The sequence below is a fragment of the Carcharhinus amblyrhynchos genome, chromosome 30 (assembly GCF_965287045.1).
Source record: "Carcharhinus amblyrhynchos chromosome 30, sCarAmb.v2.hapA, whole genome shotgun sequence".
Taxonomy (NCBI): Eukaryota; Metazoa; Chordata; class Chondrichthyes; order Carcharhiniformes; family Carcharhinidae; genus Carcharhinus; species Carcharhinus amblyrhynchos.
In genome coordinates, this window is record NC_137353.1 from 18,473,480 (window position 1) to 18,497,206 (window position 23,727).

At 42.3% G+C, this 23,727-nt stretch overlaps 1 protein-coding gene across 1 annotated transcript; it reads right to left on the minus strand.

The window, feature by feature from the left end:
* Window positions 1-2,458: 2,458 nt before the first annotated feature.
* agtrap (angiotensin II receptor-associated protein) lies at window positions 2,459-23,543 on the minus strand. The gene is made up of 5 exons (XM_080215221.1): window positions 23,483-23,543; window positions 22,852-22,886; window positions 10,767-10,878; window positions 8,698-8,914; window positions 2,459-4,189 (listed from the first exon to the last, which is right to left on the minus strand). The coding sequence occupies exons 1-5, from the start codon at window positions 23,507-23,509 to the stop codon at window positions 4,071-4,073; spliced, it is 510 nt and encodes a 169-aa protein (XP_080071347.1). The 5' UTR covers window positions 23,510-23,543; the 3' UTR covers window positions 2,459-4,070.
* Between the last annotated feature and the right edge of the window lie 184 nt (window positions 23,544-23,727).

Genomic DNA, 23,727 nt, shown 5'->3' on the forward strand with positions numbered 1-23,727 from the left:
TGAAAACTTTCTGTAGCCAGTGGAAGGGGCTAGACATCAGAGTGACATTACTATTTATATGCCCAACCCCTTTTAATTAGGTCACTTGTTCTGGTTTACTGGTGTCATCCTCAGTGAGGAACAGATACATCTCGCTGTGGGATTGGGCTCACCCAATGTCAGCACATTAGCTGAGGAAACAAACTCAAATCATCAAGTTGTTTGCACCAAATCAGGGAGTGCTTGATGCAGATACTGGGCATTCAAACTGAATGCTGGGCAATCCAACCTCCCCTCCGCAGAAACTTCACTATTATCCGCTTAACTCATTTTTGACTCTGCTAGAACTCCTCTCCAATGTGCAACTGAAGTTATGCAACCTTCCATTCTCTGAACCAACCCTCTGTGTGGAACATAAAAATTGATCATTTAAAAAGGGCAAATGTAGAGACAGGAAGTCACATGAAGGACATCACAGTGTCACAGTGGTTAGCACTATTGCCTCACAGCACCAGGGACCCAGATTCGATTCCCAGCTTGGGCCACTGTGTGGAGTATGCACATTTTCCCTGCGTCTGCATGGGTTTCCTCTGGGTGCTCCTGTTTCCTCCCACAGTCTGAAAGACAGCTGGTTAGGTGCATTGGCCATGCTAAATTCTCCCTCAGTGTAGCTGAGCAGGCTCCAGAGTGTGGTGACTAGGGGATTTTCACAGTAATGACATTGCAGTGTTAATGTAAGCCTGCTTGTGAGAGTAATAATAATTTTTTTAGAAAAAGTCTCACTGATCTCCCCCATCCCAGCCCAAACTGTTTTCCCATATCTTGAACCTTAGCGTGACATAAAAGCAAGGCAGCAGGAGATGACACATGATCCATAAGAACTGGGAGCAGGAGTAGGCCATCTGGCCCTTCAAGCCTGCTCTGCCATTCAATAAGATCATGTGATCCACATGATCAGTAGGTTGCTACAAATTAAAAACACCAAGAGATACAGAGCTCATGTAGGAAAATGATCTTGAAGAAGTTCAGCAATGATCACATTGAATGGTGGAGTGGGCTCGAGGGGCTGAATGCCCTACTCCTATTTCTTATGTTCTCACAGTGGAATCTTACAATGAGAATTCTTAAATGATGTATTGTCCTTGTATACTATCTAATTGAAAGCAGTAATGGAAACACATATTATAAAAAGCACATGTGGCAGGTCAATAAAGTCAAGGATCAGAAACATGCACAATAAACCCTGTAGCTATGACCAGCTGATGCAAGGATTTCTCAATTAAATAAAAGGATCCCTGGAGAATCCCTAAAATTCTCTTAGGAACAACAGCTTTGCTGATCAGCTCTGTCAGTGTGACTCATCTCGAGTTTCCCTGGGGCTTGAAAAGTTTACAAAGAAACGAGGAGGTAACTAGCCTCATGCCCAGTAGCTGCAAGTTGACCAAAGCTCAGAGGGCAGGTTGAAGGGAAAACTGTTGACAAATATTAAGGGAGTAACACCTACTCTGCTTCTTCAGTGAAATGGTTTCAAAACTGCTCCCTTGCATTGGGCTGCATCTAAAGCTTCAATGTTTTATTGTCCTTCGGACAATTCCTGCTACTATTGCTTTAAATACATAATGTACATATCTAAATTAGCAGCAGAATCAAATAGCAGACAAGGATGTTTAGTCACATTTATTGCATCATTCATTTCTGATGAATTAAGGGATTATTAGAGAAATCAGACCTCCCGCAGTTAGTGATTGATGAGTTATGACAGCAGTGGTTAGCACTGCTGCCTCACAGCCCCAGGAAGCCAAGTTCAATTCCATGGGTCACTGTCCGTGTGGAGTTTGCACATGTCTACATGGGTTTCCTCCAGGTGTTTCAGTTTCCTTCCACAGTCCAAAGACATGCAAGTTAAGTGGGTTGGCCCACACTAAATTGCTGTTTAGTGCCGGGGGATTAGCAGGGTAAATACATGGGGTTATAGGAAAAGGGCCTGATTGGGATTGTTATTGGTACAAGCGTGATAGGCCAAGTGGCCTCCTTCTGCACTGTCAGGACTTTATGAGCAAGCTGTGGTTTGCAGCGAGTTAGTTTGTATGTCATAAGGTTTGAGAAAGAAGACCGCAGAACAGTACCATTATTGTTTTAAAGCTATTGTTAGGAAAGTTAAAAAGAAAACTTGTGATTCGATGATCCTGAATCTGTGGTTTAGTATTTAAGTGGCACCTGTTGGAAAGCTATCAGTCTGTACCCAGCAAATTGGGTCTAATATTGTGGCTTATGCACAAATACTGGTGGCAAAGTTTTTGCTGCCAGCTTCATTTTATTTGATACCGTGAGCAGCAAACTCTCCTTGGTATTGCTGAGGATTTATAAAATTCAGCTGTGCTTTGGAAAAGAATGGAGGCCTCTATTCCAAGATGCCAATTGTCTCATGTTGAACTACACCTGTATTGAGTAGCATTTGTTCATAGTTCACTGCAGTCTGTCCATTTTAGTGGATTTTATTAGCAATAATAGATACATTTCACAATCACAGTGTTCAGGATGCTTGACAGTAAGTAGGCACCAAAATCGAACAAATGGCACATAATTGAGCAAAATTACATATCAGGATTTAAACGTTCACCCACACACTGCGAGCCCAAGATTGATAGCTGGTACTTGTTCCCATGGCAATCGAATCAGATGCTGAGGCTAGCAACCATCTTGAGATTGGAACAGTACAAATGCCTTGCAGAAAATGGACTTGCTATTAACCCCTTACCATTCCCAAAAGGCAACAGCAGCAGCTCCTCAACAACTGCTTGCACTGGTTTTGGTCACAGGTGCTTCCCTCTTTCATTCATCTATTGTGCAGCTTCATAAAATCAAGCCTCTTACTGGTTAATAAAATTTATAAGGCACATTTACTTTAGCATTCTGGAAATGGGTTGCACTCTACTGGGAATTCAGAAGTTAGGCTGTAATCAATAATCAAAGTCACATTTGCTCTTGAAAATGGAGAGTGAGATAACAAGCAATGATCCCTCACTACAGATAAAACTGTCCTTCAGCCCACTGCAAACAAGAGAACGGTTTCCTCTCAAAATGTTACAGCACAAAAACAGGCCAATCAGCCCAATGAAGCTGCACCATTTCACATGAGCTACCCAATTCACTATGCACATAGGGCAAGGGCACAACGTACTGAGAGTGACACAGATTTGCACCAACTGCTCCGAAATTGCAAATTCCCGAATCACTTTCCTCGAGGGGAGATCAGGGCTGGTCACCTGGTGCCACTCTCCTATGTCCCATTTACAAACAGCAATTGGGCACCAGTCTTGCCAACCCAACACTTCAGCTCTAGCCAGAGTCAAAACAAATTCATAACAGTAATCAAATTTAAGGCAACATTAAACTCCCTTATCCACTCTACTAAATCTCAGCAAGAGACCCTCAAGTACAAAATTACTGGGGCTACGTGCATACTTTGGTTGTGATCAAGAAAGCCAAAGCATGTACTTGGATAATACTATAAACTGTAACAGTCATAAATTTCAGGAATTGAAACAGTATCGGTGCAGTAAATTGCTGGTAAGGTGGGAAATGTCTGTGCCTAAATGGTGGATGACTAATGTCATCTCTGCCTCCCAAGGTATTTGTGGTAAAGGTCTAAGGCAAGTCACCTTCAACAGCTTGGTCGCTATGGCTTTGTGTTAATACAGTGAACCATGCCTTTAAAACGTCTGGGGAGCTGGCGACAGCTTTCATTCTGCATTGCGTATCCAGCCAAGATTGTAATATCCTAAATGGAATAGACAAGCAATTTTAATTCATATCCCAATGTACTACATTGGAATTCACCAGGGCTAGAATAATCAGAAGCGTAACAATCTCCAGCCTCAACTCCCAGTAGCTTTTTGCTGCTGACAGTACTGCAGCCCAGCTGTCTCCTGGGCAGTCACCACAATAACATTGTCTGGAAGATGTGAACAGGACATTTGCACAGAATACATTTGCTCATCAACACACGTACAGGAGTAAGTGGTCATGGAATCTAAGGCACAAGGTTGTTTATACAGGCTTTTATACAGTGGCACTTTACAGCTTGAACATTAATAGGCTGCGCTAGGGGTCTTGATTCCTGCAGAAACAGCAGGTTGGTGAAGAGGCTCCTGCCCATCAATAGTCTGGTATGAAGTTCGATCCCGACCACCAGTTAAACCTGGAAAACCTGTGCAGAACAATTCAGAGAAATAGTCATTTTCGCTTCCCCCCGATAGAAAGAACCACAAACTACACAAGTGAGGAACACAAGAACTACCAGACAGATGTGGTTTCAGCTATGAGTACACAGCAAATTACCTGGAACCCAAAGCACTAGCTTATTAAAATAACAGTGGCAGAGTCAGGGACTGCTCACTGAGGAATGAGCAATAAAATTCCAACATTACCTAGAAACTGCCACAAAGAAACAGATGTTTTGGCCCAATCAATCTGAATTAGCAATAACCTAAAGTCCATGCTCTTCCCCTGTTCACATATCTCGTTACTCCCATTGCCTTCAACCAACTATCTAATCTCTTTCTAGGTGTTGACATGATATCTGCTTCTCCGAAATTCCACTCAAAGCTGTAAATAGTTTAAAAAAAGAGAAACCTATCTAACTTATTATTTTATGTTACCCCCTCAATCACTAGAAATGGTCTTTGTCTGATCTCATCATTTTAAACACCTGTCAAATCAGCAGCAATTTGCACATCATTTTAAGATACTTCACAAAAGGATAATTAGGCAACGACTGACACCAAGTTGAAGGTGGTGTCGGAAGGTACAAGCAAAAACTTGCTTGGTGTGAATTTTAACGGGGGCTGTTTTTAAAGGATAGAATGAAGATGAAAGATTGAGGGGTGAGACATTCAGATTGTGGAACTTAACCTGGCAAGGGTGAAACCATGATGAGGCAGGGGATGAGGCTAGCCCATTGCACTGAGGGTAGGTTGACTCCTGCGATGGTGGCTTGCCCCAGCTAAGGTAAAGAATCAGAGTAGCTTTTTGGCTTAGATGTAGTGTTAGATCAATCCCAAGATGGGATGCAATGTCTCATCTTGTCAGCTTGGATCTTATTTGTCCCTCAAGTGGGAATCATGAATTAGTTTCAATTTCAATTTTTTTTTGTTTTTTTTAGTACCAAAAGGTACTAAAAAAGGGGAAAAAACAGTTGAAGGTGCAGCTGCCAATGGTGGGGTAAAGGGTGGGGTTTGCACAATTGGACAGAACAAGACGAATGCTGTGTTCCTGGAGTCTTGAACGGCAGGAGAGCATTGGAGATACTGAAGGGGATGGATATGAAGAGACTTAAACATGAGGATGAAAATCAAAACATGTCATGAAGCACAGGAGTCATTGGATGCAAGTAGGAGAGCTGAGCATAAACTAAAATCTAAGGAGGGGAAAGGATGCAGAGAGCTTTGGAAGAGACAGTTGTGGAGATTACAAAACTAAAAACTCAGGGTGTCAGCAGAAGGGCTGAGACAGGGATAGAATTTGGCAATCCCTATCATAGAACAGATATTGACTCAGATGTTCACCTTGAAGTCAAGAAAGACATTGAGGTTATCAACAATGTAATTCAACCTTAACAGTGACCAGGAAGGATGACTCAGAGGTGAAGGAATGGAGTTTGTGGCAAAAGCCAGAAACTGTGACTTAAATCTTCCCTTTGCTTAAATGGAGCAAATTATGGTCCATCAAATGGATGTTAGGCAAGCTGTTTGGCAACAAGAGATTTTTAGAAGCCTGCAGAGATAACAGCAAGAGAACAGGAACTATTGCTGGAGAAACACTGGTTACAATTGTCTTGATATTTACAGGAAGGTGGTGGCATAGTGATATTGTCACTGAACTAATAATCCAGACATCCAATGTAATGCTCTGGGGACCTGGGCTCAAATCCCACCATGGCAGATGGTGAAATTTGAATTCATTAAAATATCTGGAATTAAAAATCTAATGATGACCATGAAACCATTGTCAGTTGTCTTAAAAACCCATCTAGTTCACGAATGTCCTTTAAGGAAGTAAATCTGTCATCCTTACCAGGTCTAGCCTATATGTAACTCAAGACCCACAGCAATGTGGTTGATTCTTCACTGCCCTCTGAAATGGACTAGCAGGCCACTTAGTGCAAGGGGAAATTAGGGATGCGTAACAGCAATGACCACATCCCATGAAAGAATAAAGATGTGTGGAATCAAGCAAGGAACCCACTCTGCTGGAGAGGAGATGGCAGAGAATGGTGCGATGAACAATCTCAAACTTTGCAATGGAATTGCTATGGATGGGACAGGGCAGTGTATCAGTTTTGGACTGTGTCACTTATTACTTTGTGGTGGGGTGAGGCAGGAAAGTAGATGGCAGAGATTGAATTACGAAATTGCATGAAAATATGGAGGCAGATTTGGGAGCTGCAGCCTTTTCAAGAACTTTGAGGGAGAAAGGTTGAAGACAAGGGAAGGTTTCTGAGGGGAAAAATGCTGAGAGTGACTTTTTGATAATATGAGCAATTCTAGCAGTTTTGAAAGGAGGTGGGGCAGCATCTGAAGAGGGGGAATCTTGTACAAAGTCAATTAGCACAGGGGCCTGAGAGGACAATTGGGTGATCAGCAGTTTAGTGGGAATGGGGTGAAGGAGGAGGATGTGGGTCTCATTGACATGATGAGCTCCAAGGCGGCATGAGGGAAAATAGGAAATAAAGACACAGGCTGAGGCACAGGAGGCGGCTGCATGAATGGTCTCAATCTTAGTGTCAAAGTACATTAGACCCCTGCAGTTCTTGCTGGAATTTGAAGGGGGCAGGGAGACAGGTTTAGGGAGCTAAGTGAAACAGAAAATGCTGGAAAAACTCAGCATCTGTCGAGACAGAAACAGTTAACGTTGAGTCCAATATGACACTTCTTCAATTCTGAAGTACTACTAATTGGAATTGAAACATCAACGCTTTTACTGTCCACAGATGCTGCCAGACCGGCTGAGTTTTCCCAACATTTTCTGTTTTTATTTTAGATGTCCACATCTGCAGTATTTTGTTTTGATTATTAAGGAGACAGTTGGTAGTGGAGAAAAATTGGAGAATAATCTTTTTGATGTATAATTATTACTTCACCGAAGTGGAATGCTTTCAGCCACCTCTTTTGTCTGTTGTGCCTTGTTCTCAACATCCCCTGGCAGTTTCTTTCAGTCCTCAGAATTGGTTATCATGCATCCTATTTTAGTGGCATCAGATTTCATCTTCCCCAATATAAGGGTTTCAAGGCTTATTATAGTGCTTTAGCCAAGATCCACAAACTCAGCATGGCAAGATCCACCTTGTGAATTTCCCATCTATGTGGTCAGCCACTCACCAAGGAAACTGTGTGACAATCACAAATCCATACTACAAATCTTCATTCAATTATCCATGGTTTTGATAGAGAAAAAGTCCCATTGAAATGGGACAATGAACAGGACACAAAAACTTTCAGATACATTATATAAAAATGAAAAAAGACTTGTAATCATCTGGGTCTTCACAAAGAACAAATTGACAGCATAAAAACAGCGACAACATTGCAGCAACTTAGGAGGGATCAGGCGACTACTGGAAGGTCAACGGTCAAAAGCAGGAGAGCTGAGGGATACAACAAAGGGAGGAGTGTACACGCACTGCAGGACAGATAGGGATGGGTTCAGTAGGAACGACTGTAGTGAGCACTGGATTCAACACTATCGCACGTAAACCTGCTGTCAATGGAGCTGTCCAGGTCTGGGATGGAGAAACCAGGGAGGAGAGCGAGAGAGAAAGAAAGAAAAAGACAAACATAAGCTTTGACTAAACAAAAAACACCTTCAGGAAGCTGAGAAACAAACAGAACAGGAATACTCAGCACAATTAGCTAAAAAGTAAACCCCCCCCACCCCATTCAAATATAATTCATTCAAAGCATCCAAATACTGCACCCAATGTGTAGGCCCTCTCAAGGGCTTAGAGTGGGGAACACGGACACACCCTGCCCAAACTTACCAAACGCCAAAAGTTGAGAAACATTAATATTGGCTGCATCTTTCTCTTGTCATTATAATTTTAATTATTTTAAAAGGGAGCAGCTCTTAACACCAACAGTAGCTTCACAGCAAGGTATTCATCGCTCCTCCCAAAGGTTCAGCAAATTTATTCAACAAGTTGCCAGGCCTACAGCCCAGGAACAAAGTTGCTTTGTCAGATGATCAGCTCTGACCCAGAGTTGCAGCAAGGAGTCTCTGAAAATCATTCAGCGAGTCCCGCAGGGTCATAAGCGTGCACATCAGCTAAGGATGTCAACAGGCTTGATTGTGATTTGAATCTCTTCAACCTCATTCCATGTCTGCAATCAATGAATGCCTCTCACCCACCTTGAGAATCTAGGCTTCCTGCCCAACCCACGCACCCATCACTCCAGGATTAATGTCTCTCACTGTGTCAATTCATTCAAATCTCCACTCCAGAATGTGCCCTTGTGGTCACCTCATTAACACAGAATGACAATGTTATTATTCTACCAGGTGTAAGTGGGCAAGGGAAGAAATGAGGTAAATTAATACCTCTTATTGTGCAGATTGATTCAGCTCTAAGCTTTCCACTAATACATCTTCCTACCACAACACCCCAATCACCCACCTTGTCGGTCAGAGTTAGCGATAGGTTCGGTTGACCAAAACCCTTACCAAAGTTTAAACTGCAATCTCCCCCTCGTTCCTTATACATCTGATACACAAAGAGACAAGAAACCGGTTTCAAAAGGAGGCTTAAAATCGTCATGCCAACACTGAAGCGGAACTGGTCCCTCAATGCAACACTGAAGTGTCCATCGGCATAACGGTTATAGCTGATCGCAATGTGGATGATGTCAGTGAGGATCGTTATCACCATGCCAACTAAATACTAAAAGAAAAAGAAAGACATCAGATTCAACAAACATCACGAGCAGACACAATCGAAGGGCATGAGCTCACTTTATGACAGCAGCTAATTTTGAACTAAACACAAGACTGGGTAAAAGAAAGGGAGACCTCACCATGTTCTAATTTTATGTCTACTCTCCTAGCATGAAGCATTATTCTCTAGTTTATTGACTATGGTCATATAATAATCCTTGATCCAGATAGTCAGCCAAGAGGTGCAAGGCCATTCTAGGAGGTAAAAGGAACATTGTGAATCCAGCACAAGGTAGCTGTGCCCAGGGATCAATCTCAACCCTTAGTGCACAGGTGTTCATAGGATTCTTGCAATCATAAAGTACCTACAGTACAGACAGAGGCCATTCAGCCCATCAAGTCTGCACCAATTGTCCAATAGAGCCTCTAATCCAGACCCTATCCCCAAAACCCCTCATATTTACCTGACCAATCCCCCTAACCTACACATCTTTGGATACTGAGGGCAATTTAGCTTGGCCAACCAACCTAATCTGCACATCTTTGGACTGTGGGAGGAAACTGGAGCACCCAGAGGAAACTCACACAGATACAAGTAGAATGCGCAAATTCCTTTAGATAATTACCCAAAACTGGAATCGAACCCAGGTGCCTAGGATGGGAAGGCAGCAGAGCTAACATGGTGCCATCCACCATAAATCGTGATTTGAGGTACCCTCTTGTAAGCTGATCCCAGCTGATAATGACTGCATTACAGTCAAGAATGCTTTAAACCCCAGACTTCACTCTAAACTGAAGCAGTAAATGATTGATGCTTGGAGATGTCATGTACCGTGACTCATGCAAACAATATTGGACAAGTATAGCCTTGCACTTGTCTATTGCTTCGCTTCTGCAGCTGTAGCGATCACAACCCACAACTGGTCTCTCCCACTTAGTTTGAGGAATGGAATGCACTTGATGCAGTTAATGTTACTCATTTTAAAGTAAATAACCACGTTTGGTTTACTGAATTAAGTCACAACTTCACTGAACAACAGCAAAATTAACTGGCAGTACATGTCAGTGAAAATCACACGATGTTCGATGAGTAAAGTGCGAGGTGACCAATAAACCAGGAAGACTCCCGATTCTGTTTTTAATTGTGGTATATGGCGTTTGTCTTGCTCATTCCTAAATATCCTGAGAAAACACTGGATCATCTTCTCAAACTTCTGAGCATTCATTCGATGGTGACTGACTTTAGGAGTAGCACAGTGGTTAGCACTGCTGCTTCACAGCGCCAGGGAAACGGGTTTGATTCCCAGCTTGGGACACTGTGTGGAGTTTGCACATTCTCCCCATGTCTGTGTGGGTTTTCTCCAGGTGCTCCAGTTTCCTCCTACAATCTGAAAGATATGTTGGTTAGGTACATTGACCCAAACAGGTGCCAGACTGTGGTGACTAGAGGAATTTCACAGTAACTTCATTGTAGTATTAATGTAAGCCTTACTTGTGACTAATAAATAAACTTTACAACTTTGAGCTCAGGACAGGGGAGCAAGAATGACAACAGTGCAGGGTGGAGAAGTCAAATTGGGAAAAATCAGATCCTGTGCTTTATGACTATATGGAGGCTGCTGTTGCAAGAGCATCAATAAATATCATATCATGATCCTTGTTGTTGTATAACTTGGCAACAGTCACTGTCTAGACTCACATGAAAATGGTCACCTGGGTAGCCAGAAGTGAGATGTGTTTCAGAAAGGCTCAGCACTTTCGCAATTGTTGGGGTGTGGAAATATAAACTGAAACACTAAAATGGAAGCTGCATCTATACCCAGGAAAGCTTTATGTCAATGTTGATTTGAGGTACTCACCATCACAACAGCATCAACAGAGTCTCTCTGGGCAATGGCCCAAACCCCAATGGCCAGTACAGCGTAATTACTCCAGATGTAGGGTGGTGGGAGCCAGGAAGTCATACAGCCCCTGTCAAACAGAAAACCATCAACAACTGCTCTGCTTGGGAACTTGGTCACAACTTCTTTAAAACACAAAACAACTCCAAGTATCTGAGTAGGCACAATTGTATAAAGTAAGTAATTAGTCCAAAAGAGACCATCGGCATCTCTGTCAGTTAGAGATCTGTGGTTACACAGCTTGGAAGAGCACCTCTCCATGTCAAGCCTGGGGTGAAGAAGTTTTGGCCAACTTAATTTAGGAAGGATAGACTTGCATTGGGATGCAACTCAGAAGGTTCACTTGGCTGATTCCTGGGATGAGAGGTTTGTTTTATGAGATGTAGTTGGACTTGCGCTCATTGGAGTTTAGAAGAACGAGAAGCAACCTCATTCAAACATATAACATTGAGGGGATTTAACAGGGGAAATGCCTCAGATGAAGTTTCCCCTTGTGGGGAATCAAGAACAAGGGGACACAGTTTCAAAATAGAGATCTCCCATTTAAGATGCTGATGAGGAAGAATTTCCTTCCTCAGAGGGTTTGGAAATTATCTTCCCGAGTGAACAGTAGAGACTGGGTTATTAAATATTTTCCAAGGCCAGGCTGGACAGAATTTTGATGTACAAGGGAGTCAGGGGTTATGGGGGAAATGGAGTTAAGGCCGCAATCATATCAGCCATGATCTTACTGAATGATGGTGCAGGTTTAGGGGCTGAATGGCCTACTTGTGTTTCTATTTGTAATGTTCCTATGCAAGGAGTCAAGCCTGCATGAACTGCCACATCAGTATGGTGACTAAATCAAAGTCCTTGCAGCATTCTGCAGAGCTTTTTCAAAATTATGCATTTAGATTCTTGATCTTGCTCAAGCAAAGTAACATTTTCTCTTTCCACTTCCCCTTTAGTCTCCAGCTCTGGGTACGTTTTTGTTTCCATAAATGTTTGTTTCAGATAAAAAAAAAGTTATTTGGTTTGTTCAGACCTGTGAAAGGAATTTCCAACTGTCCTATAAAAACTCTTCTCCTCCCTCCAAAAGCACCCAGCACTATTTTGTGGCTCAGTGCAGGTGACACACTCCCAGTACACTGCTGTAGAGAGGGGTATATCAAAGACTGGCTTAGAACGACACAGTTGCTTCCCTCCTGTGGTGGTGGGATGGATCTTTAAATAGCAGTGAGGCAATGTCACTGTCTTATCTGACTTTCAGGTGTTGGCAATGCCAACACCTCCACGTTTAATGATGCAAGGGTCAGTCTGTAAAAGGAACTGTTACTACAACTTCTCATTTCCAAATTCAGGCAACAGCAACCAAGAATTAAAAGTTGAGATACTGAACCTCAAGGCCTTCCCAATGTTCTTTACTGATACCTCAATCAGCAGCTCACACCTCAACCGCCACACTCCAGCCACTACAATCCATATCTCATTACAACAATCAAACTCATTGAGCAGTGTCAGGAATGCCCAAGACAGCACCCCCCACCCCAGCAAGTTGATCAAAGATGACTTTCCTTTACATTTCACATGTGTTGTCCTAACGATGCTGATTAAATTTGCAACAGTTCAATATGCTGCCTGTCTTAATGAACGAAGAAAGATTTTTTGCTTCTATGCTTTATCACCACGACCCAGCTCAGGCAGCAACCGCATGCTCCCCATGTCTATGTGGGTTTCCTCCAGATGCTCCAGTTTCCATAGTCTGAAAGACATGCTGGTTAGGTGCACTGGCCATGCTAAATTCTCCCTCAGTGTACCCGAACAGGCACCAGAGTGAGGCAACCAGGGGATTTTCACAGTAACTTCACTGCAGTGTTAATGTAAGCCTACTTGTAGAATCCCTACAGTGCAGGAGGCAGCCACTGAGCCCATCGAGTCTGCACCAACTACAATCCCACCCAGGCCCTATTCCCGTAACCCCTCAAATTTACGCTGCAAATTCCATTGACATTAAGAGTCAATTTAGCATAGCCAATCCACCTAAGAAAACACACGCAGACACAGGGAGAAAGTGTAAACTCAACACAGACAGTGATCCAAGCTGGGAATTGAACCCATGTCCCTGACACCGTGATGCAGCAGGGCTAATCGTTGTACCACCATGCCATGCTTATAACACTAATAAATAAACTTTCTTTTAAATGCTTCACCACTGGGAATGGGGCTGGTTTGCTCAATTCTAAAATTTTATTCCCCAGCATCTCCCCCCAACTCTTTTCCACCAGTGATGAGGAAATATAAAACAAGGTGATGATACATAAACAATTATAATTCCTACTTTACACTCAGTTATTTTATTTTTTGAAATACAACACAATTTTACATAGATGTGAATTAGGAGCAGGAGCAGGCCACTCAGCCCCTCATGTCTGTTCAGCCATTCAATAAAATCATGGCTGCCCTAATTGTAACCTCAACTCCACATTCCTACTTACCCAAATAATCTTTCATCCCCTTGCTTTTCAAAAATCTATCTAGCTCTGCCTTAAAAGTATGGAAAGGTACTAGCTGCACTGTCTTTTAAAGAACAGATTTCTAAACTCTCAACCCTCAATTTTGTCTTAAATGGGCAATACCTTATTTTTAAATAGTAACCCTTAGTTCTAGATTCTCAATAAGAATAAACATCACCTCGACATTCACCCTGCCAAGAATCCTCAAGATCTTAAAGATTACAATCAAGTCGCCCTTTAATTCTTCTAAACTCCAATCCCAGGCTGTCCAACCTTCCCTCATAAGAGAACCTGCCCATTTCAGGTTTTAGTCTAGTAAATCTTTATTGAACTGTTTCTCACACTTCCTTTTAAAGCACATCTTCAGACACACATTTTTCCCTTTGAGGAATAGTAGGGAAGTGGTGGATGGATTTGCGAGCTGCTCATCAGTTCATTGAACCAGGTCGTGAAGGCGCTTTCCACCACCCCCCACCGCAACCCCCCCCAAAAAAAAATAAACTAAACATCAATTGTGCAACAAGTAATGGGAACAGATAACAGATTCAGGGCAAAATGAAATTCCCCGCTACATAAACAGCCCCTAGTTGGAACTTGTGGTCCAGTGGTGGGACAATACCACTGTGCCATAAGACCTTCCTACCAACCCATTTACATCCTTCCTCAAATAAAAAGATACACAGTACTCCTGGTGTGTTCACCAATGTCCTGTATAACTGAAGCATAACCACCTTACTTTTGTATTCAATTCTGCTCAGAATAAGTTATAACATTCTATTTAATTTTCTGAATTACTTGCTGTACCTGCATACTAACCTTTTACGATTCATTCACTAGGATTCTCAGATCCCTCTGAAGCTCAGAGCTCTGCAATCTCTCACCTTTTAGGTAACATGCTTCTTTTCTATTCTTCCTGCCAAAATGGACAATTTCACATTTCCCCACATTATACTCCATTTGCCAGATCTTTGCCCAATTACTTGACCTATCTATATTCCTTTGTAGACTCATGTTCTTTTCACAACTTTCTTCCCTACCTATATTTGTCTCATCAATAAAATTAGCAACCATACCTTTGGTCCTTCTATCTAAGTCACTGATATAAATTGTAAAAGGTTGAGGCCCCAACACTGATCCCTGTGAGACATAACTCATTACACCTTGCCAACCAGAAAATATCAATTTATGCCAATTGTTTCTTGTAGGCTAGCCAATCTTCTATTCATTCCAATATGTTACCCACCATACCATGAGCTTTTATTTTCTACAATGGCCTTTGGTGTTGCACCTTATTTGCCTGCTGGAATTCCGACTACAGTACATCCATGAGTTTCTCTTTATCCATTGTACATGTTGCTTCTTCAAAGAACTTCAATAAATTGGTTAAAGCATGATTTCCCTCTCATGAAACTACGTTGATTCTGCCTATTACCATCTTTCCCAATTCCCTGCTATAACATGTTTACTAATAGCTTTTAACATTTTCTCCATGACAGATACTAAGTTAACTGGCCTGTAGTTCCCTACTTTCTTTCTCCCCTCTTTTAAAGAGAGGAATTACATTTGTTATTTCCCAATCAAAGGGAACCTTCCCCGAATCTAGGAAATTTTGGAAGTTTAACACCAAAGCATCAACTATCACACTCCCCACTTTGTTGAAGATCCTTGGGTGAAATCCATCAGGATACAGGGTCTTGTCAGGGACAGCTTCAACAATTTTCTCAGTACCACTTCCCTGGTGATTGTAAATTTCCTGAATTCTTCCCTCCCTTCTACTTCCTGGTTTACAGCCATTTCTGGGATGAAATGTTGAAGACTGATCCAAAATACCATTTTTTAAAAATTTCATACGATGCGGGTGGCACTGGCTGAGCCAGAATTTATTGCCCAGCCCTAACTGGGCCTTGAATTCAGCAGCTCACTTGGCCATTTAAGAGTCACATGTAGGCCAGACCTGGTAAGGATGGCAGAATTTGTCCCCTAAAGGACATCAGTGAACCAGATGTTTTTTTTTCAGACAATCCACAATGATTTCATGGTCATTAGATTTTTAAAATTCTGGATATTTTACTGAATTCAAATTTCATTATCTATCACGGGAGGATTCAAACCACGTCTCCACAGTATTAACCTGGGTCGCTGGGTTACAAGTCCAGTGACAATGCCACTACATCACCACGTCCCTCTAAATTCAATTAATCTCTCATCTTATTTTTTTCACTATATTTCCCCAGGCTCATTTTCTGTCAAACCAATGTTCACTTTAACTGATTTATTTTTAAAATATTGTCATGACAATGGATCAAAGCCCTGAATTAAGTACAGACATATTGAACTTTTAGATACAATATGGTTTTTAAAATGGACATATTGAATTTACATTCTCAGCCATCTTTGACTCATAACTGTCTGAATTGCTCCAACATGGATTCTGCTCCAGTGTGGAGTATACAAAGACCTGAGAAACAATGGAATGTTACACTCTTTAGCAGACAGACACATCTTGAAGAAGCAATACAGACTGAACTGTCATCTCTTGTGGAGATAATGGAAGCGGATCATCATCTCAGTCGAAATTTTATTCAACAAGCTATATCCCAGATCTGTTGTGTGGGTTCTCCCCTTCCAGGAATACACAGGAGATATAGATTAAAAAGATAGTAGCAAACTTAACCAGTGTGGACTAGTGAAAGAAACAAGGAAAGTCAGCAGAGTCCCCCACACTGTCCTGGCAAGCAAAATAAAAGTCTTCTTTCTTTGATTGCAGATCTAGTCAGAAAAGATACAATTGAAAAGGAAACAGGACAATTCCTCTCAGCTAAACTGTAGAACCGTTGAATCTCAAAACGAACTGTTCAACTGCTAAAGTCAGCACTACTGGAATCACATATCCAAATCCAACATTTCACTATCTACTCCTCATGAACAAGGCAAAGACTGATTTGTGCATCTTATTTATAAACTCTTATTTTTGACACTTCTCATTTCTAGCCTATGTGAATTTAAGTGGTATATGTTACGAAGCGAGGTTGACCCCCCTTTTGAGAAGTAATGCTGAATCCCCCGAAGAGGAATACCTTGCCTTGTTATCTGTTAAGTGTGTGGAAAGGCAAACTCTTCTTCAGTAGGGTTTAGTGATTAATTAAGAAATACTTGACAGTCACTTTAAAATGGACACAATTTATTTAACTAACAGGGAACTTTTACTAAACAAGTAACATACTGAATAAAATAAGATTCTAATGGAATGCTGTTCAAATAAATACAACCCTCATTCATTAACCAAAAAATATATAATAATAGAATTCAGTCACTCAAAAATACAACCAGGTTTGTGGCTTTTGAAATCTTTTGGAATTCTTCTGTTGATTCCTCTGTCTGTAAGTTCTTTCTTATTTGGTACCTTTTGCTAGTTAGATATCTAAAGCTGGCAGAGTTGAGAGCTGCTCCTTCCTTTTCGAGGCTTGACATTTTACGGATTCTAGTGTTCACAAAGAACTGAATTCCAGGTAATTGACTTGTTCTGTTCAGGTTTGTCCCAATCACTATGTTTGGAGAGGCAAGTTTGCTGAAGTTAATGGCCATTGTTGCAGCCAAAAGGGGTCTAAAATTGAGCTTAAAGATGAATAAGGCGAGAAAGTTTAGTGCACAAGAAAGATCTTGCTAGAAGTATAATAGCAGACTTATACTTCTGTGGCAAATCTTCTGTTGCTCTCCTTTCTTTTTTTCCCCTGCACTCTTTTATACCTGTGATGATCTATCAATTTTCCTACAAAAAGATTGGTCTGGTATTGTTAACACCATCAAATTCAAATTTTAGAGGTTCCTGGTAGCTGAGTGCCTGCTTTAAATTGACTGGACTAAATGTGGAAAAAAAAACAGGTTGTCTTGTCAAAACTAGTACTTGACTTTTAGATACAAATGTTTCCACTTGGACTCTATACGTACTTTGCATTTTAAACCTCCAAACAAAACACCAGCTTTTTAAAAGAGATGTCACAATGTATTTTTCTCCTCCAGCATTTTTACATCTTCACCAACATCAAGTTCCAATTTCACAAACTCAACTTCATAACACGTTATCTTCTTCTTGCATTTTAGTAGCTTTTTTTAAAATCAAGAGTACCTGGTTAAATTGGTTTAAAACCTAAATAGTTTGGGACTGGGCAAAGTGGGTTGAATAAAGAAAGGGAATCGGTTTATTCCTCCTTACTGGAGGTCCTAGCAATGGGGGGGATATCCTGTCCAGGGCTTAACAAATAGGGGCTCATACCGAGGCAGTTTCAACAGAGGGGACAGAGGGTAACAAGCTTGGGGGACCTTGCCTGAGGACCGGATCATATAATAGCTACAGAAATTCTTAGTCTGCTGTTATACTTCTAGCAAGATCTCTCTCATACACTAAATTTTCTCGCCTTATTCATCTTTAAGCTCAATTTTAGATGCCCCTCTTGGCTGCAACAATGGCCATTAACTTAAGCAAACTTGCCTCTCCAAACAGAGTGATTGGGACAAACCTGAACAGAACAAGTCAATTACCTGGAAGTCAGTTCTTTGTGAACACTAGCATCCGTAAAATGGAATGACATTAACTCTTGCTTTTTATTTCCAAATTGCAGTAATCAGGGCCAGTCAACAATCCCCAACAGATGGCTCATTATTGGCCAGTTATAATATTATGAAGAAATTAGAGGATAAATACAGAAAATAGTAATCTTCAAAATCATTTAATAATATGCCGAGAGAGAGATAATGCAAAGATAATAGGAGGTAAACAGAAAGCTGAAAAAAAGCCAAAACACAGCGATAAAAGGATGTTTCTCAAACAGGTAAGAAATGGACAGCAATGTTTCCTAGGTCTAGACTTAAGCCGTCCTTATTTACTGTACACCTCTTGGGACTGGAGGGGACAATATCTGAAATTTGCTCATTACACCCAAGAAGCAGTTGTGGATTGTAAAAGACTAGAACAGCACATAGATCAACAGGTATGCAGCAGATACAGAAAAATCTAAACTAAGAAATTGGAAGAAAATATGCTTTAAATTGTAAGGTCTTACGTGGAGTAACGAAGCAGATAGACCTTGGTGTGTAAATATACACCAAGAATAAGAAAAGCACCAGCACATATAGAAAGGGAAGCAGATCAACAGGTTTGTATCCAGAGATATAATATTCATAAGCAGGAGGTAACATTGAGCTCATACAAGACCTTAGTTAAGCTGCATTTGGATTATTGTGTACAACTTTGGGAACCTCATTATAGAAAGAATACAAAAATAATGAGCAAGATCCAAAGCAGGATCAGCAGGAATTGTGGCAGGACTGTTAGGCGAGAGATGATTTTAGATAAGTTATATTTGGTTTGATTTATTTTTGTCACATGCATTAGCATACAGTGAGAAGTATTGTTTCTTGTGCGCTATACAGACAAAGCGTATATAGTTCATAGAGAAGGAAACGAGAGAGTACAGAATGTAGTGTTACAATCATAGCTAGGGAAGAAGCTATCCTTGAGTCGGTGGGCACATGACCTTAGATTTTTGTATCCTTTCTTTGATGGAAGAAGGTGGAAGAGAGAATATCTGGGGAATACAATTCCCTGCTGCCAGACTTTTGAATGGGCCTACCTTGCATTAAGTTGATCTGTTTATAAGCTGCCCTGGCAATAGGGGGAGGAAGTTCAAATGACATACCAACACATGTTTTGTCCAAAGAAGTGAAGACAGGCAACTGAGGGAGAAGATCTCAATGGAGTCCCACCAGCTCCCTTCTTCCTCCACCAAGATACAAACCCTGTTTGCTGAAGATGGACATCTAGGTTTGCCCCGCTGCGGACAGAGATTCCTCAAAAGGAATCCAACCCAGAAAGACCGCCACCCAAATAAACCAAACGACTCAGTCTTCTGCATCTTTAATTGGAAGCATCCAGGCCTACCAATTCAACCTGATGCCAATTCAGTGTCCAAACTACAGATTTTGATTTTGCTTTGATTGGATTTGATTTATTGTCACATGTATTAATATGCAGTGAAAAGTATTGTTTCTTGTACTTTTCAGACAAAGCATACCGTTCACGGAGAAGTAGAGACTGCAGAATGTAGTGTTACAGTCATGTAGGGTGTAAAGAAAGATCAACTTAATGCAAGGTAGGTCCATTCAAAACTCTGACAGCAGCAGGGAAGAAGCTGTTCTCGAGTCGGTTGGTACGTGATCTCAGATTTTTGTATCTTTTTCCCAACGGAAGAAGGTGGAAGAGACAATGTCTGGGGTGCTTCCAAAGGGATGATAACCAGGGGACACAAGTTTAAGTGAAGGCATTATAATTTAATGTAATAATTAAATGGAGAGAGTAGAAACACGTATTTGGACAGAGGGTGGCTAGAATGTGGAATTCTTTGCCACTAACCCATTTTGAATTAGAATCCATAAATACTTTTTCTAGGGAATTAAAAAGTTCCTTCAAATGAAGAAAATTAAAAAAGTGTTTTTTTGAGTGCAAGCAGACAGCTGGGTAACTTATGATGAGCTATTTCTGGCTTGTAACATTCTGTTTAGTTTCTGCTTCCCCGACATCCCCACCCACCACAGAAACTTGCATATAAACTGTTCCCTGCTTCATGCAGTCTGTCCCAACATCACAGGAACTTGTGAAATTTCAGTTGCATTACAAAATAGGAAACTAGGCGGAGGGAGCTGAACAGAATCAAATTTTGCTTGCATGCTCTCCTTTCGTACCCTCAACTTGTCAGAATCAGGCTTCCTCCTGTTGTGACAGGAACACAAGATGTTTCTTTAGCTGAACTGAAGCTCCAAATGATTTGAATTCAGACACTCTGCTCATTCTGGAATATTCCAGAATTCTCCAAGGCTCAGGCTTAAAATCATAACTCAATTCTGAAACATGATTGTAAACACTTTTTCCCCAAATTAAACCAAAGGGGAAATAATACTACATTCAGTCTTGATTAGTTTCTGAGGATTGATAGTTTTGGGTACTCGAGCAGTAAACCAACCACTTGTCAATTTATAAATAATTAAGTCAATGTTTAGCACAGAAGGTGCAGTTAATGTTTTTAGGTGGTCTGACTGATGGAAGTTAAAGGGAGAATTTGCATCTCATAAATGGGATGAGATTCCCTCAAGAATAGCAGCTTCGCGTCTGCATTTACTGTACTGAGTTCTGGGTACAAAGCGATTAGAATACCTAAAATACAAGTTGGTGTCAGAAACAAAATGGTATGTAAACCCCCATGAAAAATGCGACCGGCTTTTCAAATAAAACCACTGCTTCAATATAGTAGTCACCTCCCAACCTGAACTCCTTCACTATCAAACTTCCACCTCCACAGCATTGCCCAGACCTGCTCCAACCTCAGCCCATCTGATTTAAGTTTATTAGTATCACAAGTAGGTTTACATCAAGACAACAATGAAGTTGCTGTGAAAATCCCCTAGTCACCACACTCTGGTACCTGTTCCAATAATACTGAGGGAGAATTTAGTATGGCCAATGCACCTAACCAGCACATCTTTTGGATTGAGAGGGGAAACCAGAGCACCTGGAGGAAATGAAAACCCATGCAGACATGGGGAAAATGTGCAGACTCTGCACAGACAGTGACTCAAGCCAGGAATCTACCCAGGCTCCTGGCACTATGAGGCAGCAGTGCTAACCCCTGTGTCACCCTCAGACCCTTATTCATGACTGTCCCTCCAGACTTGACTATTGCAATCCTCTCCTAGCCAGGATGCTTTCCTCCCTTAATTTCAGTTCATCCAAAGCTCTGTTACTCGTATCACACCTGCTCTCACTAACCTACATTAGTTCCAAATCCCAATAAAAATTCTCAATCTTGTGTTTAACCTCCCATCTCTCTGATTTTCTCCCTCCCTCCAATATACCCCCTCTTAAAGTCTGCATTTTGCCAACATTTGGCTTTGGCACATTTCCCTCCCTCCCTTCCTTCCCCCCCCCTCCCCAACCACTTATGCCTGTGTCTCTGGTCCTCAGGGCTTCATGCGATGGGGATATTTGACTCTCCTTCTCAGATTTCTTAAAAGCTACCTACCTCTGACTAGTGCTTTACATGATGTGGGTATGCCGGCGTTGGACTGGCGTAAACACAGTAAAAAGTCTGACAACACCAGGTTTTAGTCCAACCGATTTATTTGATAATAGACTCACAAGCTTTCGGGGTTAGCCCCTTCATCAGGTGAATGGAGAGTTCTGGCCTCAGACAGAGCATATAAAGCACAGACAGTTTAGAAATTACTGATTAGAATGCGAATCCTTACACCTAACCTGCTGTTCAAGACCTGAAGTGGCTGACAATGTGAGTGGAAGGAGCACTGATCACAGGTTACAGAAATGTGTATTATCTCCAGACAGTACAGTAAGTGAGGTTTTGTAAACCCAGGCAAGTCACGGGGGTTACAGATAGTGCGACATGAACCCAAGATCCCTGTTGAGACCGTCCTCATGTGTGCGGAACTTGGCTATCAGTCTCTGTTCAGCGACTCTGCGCTGTCGCGTGTCGTGAAGGCCGCCTTGGAGAATGCTTACCCGAAGGTCAGAGGCTGAATGCCCGTGACCACTGAAGTGTTCGCCAACAGGAAGGGAACAGTCTTGCCTGGTGATCGTCGAGCGATGTTCATTCATCCGTTGTCATAGCGTCTGCATGGTCTCCCCAACGTACCATGCTTCGGGACATCCTTTCTTGTTTCCTTTCATCCTTCATTGTCTACCTGATACGTTGCAAGAAAGGATGTCCCGAAGCATGGTACATTGGGGAAACCATGCAGACGCTACGACAACGGATGAATGAACATCGCTCGACAATCACCAGGCAAGACTGTTCCCTTCCTGTTGGCGAACACTTCAGTGGTCACGGGCATTCAGCCTCTGACCTTCGGGTAAGCATTCTCCAAGGCGGCCTTCACGACACGCGACAGCGCAGAGTCGCTGAACAGAGACTGATAGCCAAGTTCCGCACACATGAGGACGCTCTCAACAGGGATCTTGGGTTCATGTCGCACTATCTGTAACCCCCGTGACTTGCCTGGGTTTGCAAAACCTCACTTACTGTACTGTCTGGAGACAATACACATTTCTGTAACCTGTGATCAGTGCTCCTTCCACTCACATTGTCAGCCACTTCAGGTCTTGAACAGCAGGTTAGGTGTAAGGATTCGCATTCTAATCAGTAATTTCTAAACTGTCTGTGCTTTATATGCTCTGTCTGAGGCCAGAACTCTCCATTCACCTGACGAAGGGGCTAACCCCAAAAGCTTGTGAGTCTATTATCAAATAAATCGGTTAGACTAAAACCTGGTGTTGTCAGACTTTTTATAGTGCTTTACACACAGCTCCCCACATCACTTCCTTTGTCTCAGCATTCATTCACTTCCACTTACACCTCTGACACACAATAGGATATTTTTCCACATTAAAAAGGGTTGGGAAAATGCCATATTAGTTGATGTTACCACATAATGTCACCAGTTGGACAGAAAAATAACAGATGTTGGCTGGATAATCCATCACTCACCAGGTTGTCAGGAGCCAGTGCACAGTTATGATCATCTGTGGGAACATGAACCCAAGTCATTCAAAAGAACTAAAACAAATTCAACAACTTCAGAGACATAGTCTGGTCTCATTCTGTCACAACACCATCCCAAGGAGATCATACAGCATCTAATATTGCAGCCTGGAACTCACAGTGTACCTGTTATTTGGCTTGTAACTGTAACCTGGAGCATTTGTTTAGATTCTAACTGCAATTTAGAAGGAGCGAAGGGGAAAGAAATGGGCAAGGGGAGAGGCAAAAAGAGAGAAGCCCCGCCCACACACAGCAGGGCGAGATAGTGCCACCCCAGAGGAAAGGGAGAGAGTGGGCCAGCAGGGAGGGGGAGGGGGAGGGGGAGGGGGGAATAGAGGTGACCTCGCGGGATTGGGGTGGAGAGACACTGGCGCCGAGGTGGGATTTGGGGAGGAGGGGTTGGAAATAGGACTCAGATGTTTTCCACCACCAGCCACCCAACCCCAGCACCCCCCCACACCCACCCCCAATGTTAACTGATTCCAGCTTCGGATTTTCCGACTGCCGCGGTCCACAAATCCCCACCCCAAATCCCCTCCCGAGACACTTAGATTCCCGGCCCGGGCTCTCTCTTCACCTTCAGGCTGACCACCGGCAGCTCCATCCCGAACCTTCAAACTTCACACCCACGTGACCGTCGATCATGTGATCTAGAGCCACGTGTCTCTGGTAGGATCACCCTCACCCCTGGGTCCCTGTGCTCTATCGCAACCAGTGAGCTAACTCCGGGCCTCTACCCCCCCCTCCCCGTCCCTCCCCCCTTCCCCAGCGGGTCCAATCTCCATCCTCACCCCTCGGGTCTGTGTGTGTATGTTGGGTGGG